Raw genomic sequence first — 6,926 nt, 5'->3', positions numbered from 1 at the left:
CACTACGTAGTTGAGACTGACCTGGAACTCACCATGTAGCTCAGGCTGGTCTCGAACTCACAGCGATCCTCCTGCCTCAGCCTCCCGAGTGCTGGGATTACAGGTGTGAGCCACCATGCCCAGCCTAAAAAGGTTGGTTTTGATTGAGCTGCTTCTTTTTTTAAAATTTCCATTAGCTAGGTTATTTTTAGGTTTTTATATTATTGTTATTGTTATTCTTCCAATATAAATTTTCACACTTTAGGGGAGTTCTTGGTGGTGAATCTTTTATTTTGAGACAAGGTCTCACTACATTGTCGAGGCTGGCCTTGAACTTTATTTATTTATTTTTTTGGTAACAGAGATTGAACTCAGGACCTTGCTCTTGTGAGACAGGAGCCACTCCACTGAACTAAGTCCCTGGCCCTGGCCTTGAACTTTTGATCCTCTTGCCTTAGCCGGCTGAGTGGCTGGGATTATATGCATGCACCACCATGCCCAGCATTTTCACACAATTTAATCTATCAAATACTCTATCCACTCCATTTTTTTTCTTCTCTCCTGAAGGCTTCTAGATCCAATATGGGTTGGTTGTTCTTTGAGCCTGCCATGCAGTTATTCTCTTCATTTTGTCTCTCTCCTGTGCTAGGTCCCATTATCTGGGTCTCAGCTTTTTCTCTCTCAGTTTGGTTCCCATTTTGGAGAACATCTTACACTAATTTTCATTTCTTTGTTTCATTTTGCAGTGCTGGAGATCCAACCTAGGGCCTCAAGCATGTTAGGCAAGCACTCTGGCACCCAGAGTTCAGGCTTGCCTTGGACTTTTAGCAATCCTCATGCCTCAGCCTCCAGAATATTGGGATTCTAGGCATATACCACCATGCCCAGCAGGATGAAAGTGTAACAATACCTTGTATGTCTAAAGATACCTGTATTCTATGTGGTTGAAAAACGTGGTTAGCTATACGGCTTGGTAATCACTGTGTCAGAAGAGTGAAGGCATTGTTTCAGCTTCCAATTTGAGAAAAATCAGTATCATTCTGATCTCCAAAGCTTGTATATTATCATGGCAATTACAAGCATAGGTCAAGTCAGACTGTCATGGCATGACCTTGGATTAAAATTATCTATCGTCTTAATGAGGATTATACCAAAGGCCTTCACACTGAGTTACCTATTCAGCCCTTTTTAAAACTTGAGGCAAGATATCACTAAATTGCCCAGACTGGGCTGAAACTTGTGATCCTTCTGAGCCAATGAGATTACAGGTGTGTGCCTCTGTGCACAGCTGACCTTATGAGCAAGGAGACCACCCCTCCACATGGCATCGGGCAACTCTGAGTTAACCATGCTACTAGGCAACTACAGGTTACCTGGGGTAACTGTGCTCTCTGTAGAACACCTGAGCAGCCATGACAACTTCTGTCCTGTCACAAAGGAGCATGGCCACTTAGAAAATCCTGCCAGAACTTTTGCTGTCCCCTCTCCACTGCTCTGCTCTGTGTGAATCCCGCTTGCTGCATTCCCAGGGTAACTCCAGTGGAATTAAACTCCGTAGATGTAAAAAGAGGTTTATAAGGAAGCGCAAACTTAGATTCGAAGCTCTTGAGACTGACAGGAATCACTCACTGAGCTTCTGGCGTCATTAAAAGCATTTTTAGGACCAGGGATTTAGCTCAGTGGTTCTAGCACTTGCCTCGCAAGCACAAGGACCTGAGTTCGATCCCCGGTACCAAAAAAAAAAAAAAAAAAAAAAGCTTTTTTCACTCCTGTCTCTGTGCTAAAGTTATCTATGCCAGGGTCCTGTTTCCAGATTCACTTAGACAAAATTTTTTTTTTTTAAGATTTTTTTATTTGTTTGCTTTTGTTATCAGGGATTGAACTCAGCTCCTTGGGCTTGTGAAGCAGGTGGTGGAACCACTGAGCTAAATCCCTGGCCCTCAAATTTCTTTTCAAAGTAAATTTTATTTTATTTTATCCCATTCCAAATTTTTTTCTTTCTTTTTCTCTTTTTCCTCTACTGGAGATAGAACTCAGGTTCTTGTGCTTAATCTCCCTGCACCTCAGTTTCCTCATTTGTAAAGCAGGGATGTCGAATTAACACATATAAAAGCACTTAAGTGTTTGGCACAGAGTATACACTATGTAAACATTATTATTGTTGTTATTAGGGTCTCTTTCTCGAGCATATTGAAATTTAATAAAATTAGACTTAAAATCCACTACGCTGAAAATTCAAAAGGTATGTGACTTGTAACTTTTCGGACTTAGAGAACTTTTTTTTTTCCTTGTGGTACCAGGGATCAAACTTAGGACTTTGTGCTTGCGAGGTAGGCAAGGCATCACTGAGCTAAATCCCCAGCCCAAGAACCCAAGAACTTGTATTCTTTAGCTATTTTCTTTTTTCCACTTGCTTTTTATGTTTATAGGCTCATGTATGCTAAGCAGACCCCATTGAGCTATATCCTTCTTTCCAATTGCTTCATTATCTGACCCCTTGCTCATTGAATTTTATACATTCTCTTTTATTTTGTACATCTTTGTGTCCTTGTTCTATTTTCTGAGAAACTTCTTCAACTTGATCTTCTTACTAAATTTGAAAATTGGCTGGGCATGGTGGCACACACCTGTAATCCCAGCACTTGGGAGGCAGAAACAGGAGGATTACTATGAATTTGAGGCCAGCCTGGGCTACACAGGAGTTGAGGGCCAACCTGAACAACAAAGTGAGACCCTGTCTCAAAAAATAAGTAAAAAAATAAATAGGGCCAGGGATGTAGCTCAGGAGCACAACACCTACCTAGTAGGCACCTAGCCATGAATTCAATTCCTGGTACCAAAAATAAATAAATACATAAATAAAAATTTAGCTTTCTATATTCTAGGCAAGGATTTTATTTTATTATTATTTTGAGACAGGGTCTCACTGTGTAATTGAGACTGACCTGGAGCTCACAATGTAGCCCAGGCTGGTTTCGAACTCACAGTGATCCTCCTGTCTCAGCCTCCCGAGTGCTGGGATTACAGGTATGCACCACGACACTCAGTTTTGCTTTCTATATTCTAAATGTATTGTTCTCTTACTATTAACATTTTGTGGACGCTTTCCTCTTCTACTTCCTTTATTGTCTCTGCTCTAAGTTTTTGTTTGCATTAACGTCTTTCAAGTTGAAAGCTTGCCTCAAATGTTGGGAGATCCTTGATTTCTCATATTTAAAATGAAACATAAAATACTTAATATAAGCTGGGCACTGGGGTGCACTCCTATCATCCTAGCATTACAGAGATAGAGGCAGGAGGATTACAAGTTTGGCAATTTAGTGAGACTCTGTCTCAAAATAAAAATAAGTTAAAAGGGCTGGGATGAAGCTCCATGGTAAGGTACCCTGGGCTTAATCTCCAGTACTGGGGGGAAATGTTTAATGTGCTAAGTGACTCTTCTCTACTTGGAGGCATCACAGTAGTGATTCGCACTGGCAGAACCCCAAATAATGCTTCTGAGAATGAATGCTCATGTTCTTCAGAGGGTCATCTCTCTCACCTATGCTAGGCAGGGGGTTTGTACAAACTTTTTTCTGGGGGTGTGGAGCATTACTGGCAACTGAAGCCCCAGCCAGGATTTTAAATTTATTACTTTTTTTTTCTCAGCACTGGAGATTGAACCCAAGGCCTCTGCCTTAAGCTACAACTCTAAGCCTTTTTAAAAATTTTGAGCAGGGGATGTAGCTCAGTGGTGCAGTGCTTGCTTGGCAAGCACAAGGCCCTGAGTTCAATTCCTGATAGCTCCCTCTGCCCAAATAAATAAAATTTTGAGCAGGGCATGGTGCTGCATGCCTGTAATCCCAGCACCGAGTAGGATCAGTCTGAAAAACAAACAAACAAAAAACAAAAACAAATTTTTTTTTAGACAAGGTCTTACTAAGTTGTTAAATTGTCCAGGCTGGGCTTGAACTTCTGATGGTCCTGCCTCAAACTCCTTAAATGCTGGGACGATAGAATGCGCTACTATGCCTGGCTTCTGGCCAGGATTTTTAGCAGCAGAGAAAGGAGTTCAGGGCAGCCTATTCTGTGTTCAGTCAAGCTCTCTCTCCTTTGTTGCACCGTGTTCCTGATATCCCTTTTCCAGGACAGGTGAGGCAATCACCTGGCTGTAACGGAGGGTTGACAGGATAGAGAGGTCTGACTCTGCAGACACTTCCAAAGGCTTGTTTTTAGCCCCACCCTCCTAAATGCTGTGTCTCCAGAGCACAGCGCCTTGCTTGGCATTCCAAAGTCCCACGGCTTCTTCCATTCTATTAGACCAGTTACCCCTTTTCTACCTCCTTTGCGTCTTCTAAGAATTGTCAACACCTTTCTTTTGCTATACCTCTCCCACCCCTTAGTTATGGACTTTGTCTATTCTGAGTTCTTTTGTCTCATGAAAGGGAAAGTATAAACCTAAACCTAGATATTAAATCTTTCCTGGTCTAGGGCCAGGAAAAACACCTTCCACTCCACTTTGCTGGAAATGTATCAACGATCTTTTATAAGAAGACTATAAAAGAAGCCAGGCCAGGTGGTACACACCTGTAATCCTAGCACTCTGGGAGGCTGAGTCAGGAAGATTATAAATTCGAGGACACCCTAAGCAAATCTGTGAGTCTGTCTCAAAATAAAAAAGAACTGGCAAGGGTTACAGGTATAGTTCAATGGTAGAGCACTTGCCTAGCTAGCATGAACAAGGACCTAGGTTCTATTGCCAACACCACAAAACAACACAAACGGCTGTGATGTAGCTGTGTTCCCTGGGTTCAATCCCCATTACAGGCAGTGGGGTGGGGTGGAGGTGAAGACCAGAGTCCAAATTCCAAAGAACCAATCAGGCCACTGTGTTCTCTCTTGCATGGTGGCCCATCCTCAAACTTTAGGGTATACATCTTTTTCTACTTTTTACTTGGCCCAAACTCCATCTGCAGAGGTTGTTTCTTTTCTTACCTCTAATAAAACTTTGCTACCATTAAAAAAAAAAAAAAAAAGCCGAGCATGGTGGCACACACATATAATCCCAGCACTTTGGGGGCTGAGGCAGGAGGATCCCCCGCAGTTCAAGGCCTGCCTGAGTTACATAAAGAGACCCTGTCTTGAAACGCGCACACACACACACACACACACACACACACACACGTGCACACACACAGAACGAAACAGCCAGAAGAGATTTCCAAGTCTCTTTTTAATTTAACTAGAAATCACTCTTTAATTTAATTAAATCAGCAGGAGTTTCAGCAAAAGACTTAACATCTTAATAACCACCAAGACCTGGGCTCTGGGGCTTGTTCTGCCTCTCCCAATCCTTAAAGGGGTTTAGAGGGAAAGACATCATTAACAGAGACCAAGTCAGGTGGCTGCAGGTCCTCTTTCCCAGTCATTGGACAAGCTGCTCAATTCTTGTCCAGAGCAGGAAAGAGACAATTCCTTAGAAACATCTAACAAACAATTTGGCATTACACCATAAGATCGCTCGTAACAATTCAAATTTATCAACAGTATTGGTCCAAATTTGCTTCTAATTTTTCATCTTTCAAATCTCTTGTGTAATTTTAATAACCTCACTCCCTGTGCAGCAATAAATCAGCCCAGTGCAAAGGAAAATCCCTCAAACTGGTATAGCCTCGTCTGGCTCTGGAAAGAGGAAACAAGATTTTCTTGTTTCTCATTCACCCAAGAGGTGAACACATGTCCCCCCAAGTTCAAAATGTAATTTCTGGCCTTGGAATGTACACACAGGCAGATTTGGATGGGCTCATTTAAATTCTCTAGAAAAGGATAGCTGAAACCACTACACAGGTAGCCTTCTTTGGAAATTGCTTAAAATGAACTCTTGGGAATCGCCCAAGATTGTATACAAAGGTGCTAAGGTCCCAGTAACTTCTGCTATTCCAGTTCATGAGGTACGCTCAGAAGAGGCGCTGGAATTATCAAGGGCAAGAGCAGGAGAAGCAGCCCCACGAGGTAGAACCTCTATAACTCGAGGCTTGTCAATGATACGAGCTGTCCGGTTTCCTTTTTCCACAATGCCGACAATCCATGCTTGGTGACCCTCACCGTACTTGGAAGATTTGATTTCTGAACAAAAGCGGGCTGCCTGTTCTCTTGGCAGACAAATCAGTAATCCCCCAGAGGTTTCAGCTGAGGTTCCCTGAAGGAGTCCAAACCGCCCACTGGCCTTGCTGATAGCAGCCATCTTGGCAATGATTGGCAGATTATGAATGACAAATGACACCTCATTTCTCTGTTGTTTAGCGAGGTTCTGAGAGTGTCCTAAAATGCCAAAGCCTGTGATATCGGTAGCTGCGTGGGCATTGAACGTGTGCATCAATCCAGCAGCAGTTCTGTTTAGGGTAGCCATGTTGAACATAGCCTCCTGATAAGCCAGCTCTACTTCTTCTCTGGAGACCACCATGTTTATCTTATCCCATCTCTCAGGATTATCCAGCCACTGGTGGGCATTGACTGCAACCTGAGTTCCTAAGGGTTTGGTTAACACAAGTACATCCCCTACAACTGCGCTGTCGGGCATTATGAATTCATTCGGCTGACATACCACAGTGGCAACTCCACCGATGATAATCCAAGGGTTGACCACGGTCTGCCCACCTGTGACTGCAGTTCCTCCCTCCTCAGCAGCATCCCGGAAACCTTTGATCATGAGCGGCGTTACCTTTTCTCGCTCCTCCTCATTCATACTCTGGCTGACACTGAGCAACATTAACATGTTGTCACATTCGGTGATGCCCATGGCGTAGAGGTCACTCAGCACGTTGGCACAAGCTATCCGCCCCATCATATACGGATCTTCCACCAAGGGGTAGAAGAAGTCGGTGGTCTGCACCAGCGAAAGGCCCCCGTGTCTCAGGGGGATGACGCAGGAGTCCATCCCGATGCTCAGGGACGGCGAGGGCGGGCTG

General features: G+C 43.5%; 1 protein-coding gene across 1 annotated transcript; it reads right to left on the bottom strand.

Annotated features, from left to right (window-relative positions):
• Window positions 1–5,172: 5,172 nt before the first annotated feature.
• Window positions 5,173–6,920, bottom strand: Sephs2 (selenophosphate synthetase 2). The gene has a single exon (XM_010617398.3). The coding sequence runs from the start codon at window positions 6,893–6,895 to the stop codon at window positions 5,903–5,905; it is 993 nt and encodes a 330-aa protein (XP_010615700.1). The 5' UTR covers window positions 6,896–6,920; the 3' UTR covers window positions 5,173–5,902.
• Between the last annotated feature and the right edge of the window lie 6 nt (window positions 6,921–6,926).

The sequence above is a fragment of the Fukomys damarensis genome, unplaced genomic scaffold (assembly GCF_012274545.1).
Source record: "Fukomys damarensis isolate Sample0158 unplaced genomic scaffold, DMR_v1.0_HiC HiC_scaffold_34, whole genome shotgun sequence".
NCBI classification, from domain to species: domain Eukaryota; kingdom Metazoa; phylum Chordata; class Mammalia; order Rodentia; family Bathyergidae; genus Fukomys; species Fukomys damarensis.
This window is presented reverse-complemented; position numbering and strand designations above follow the sequence as displayed.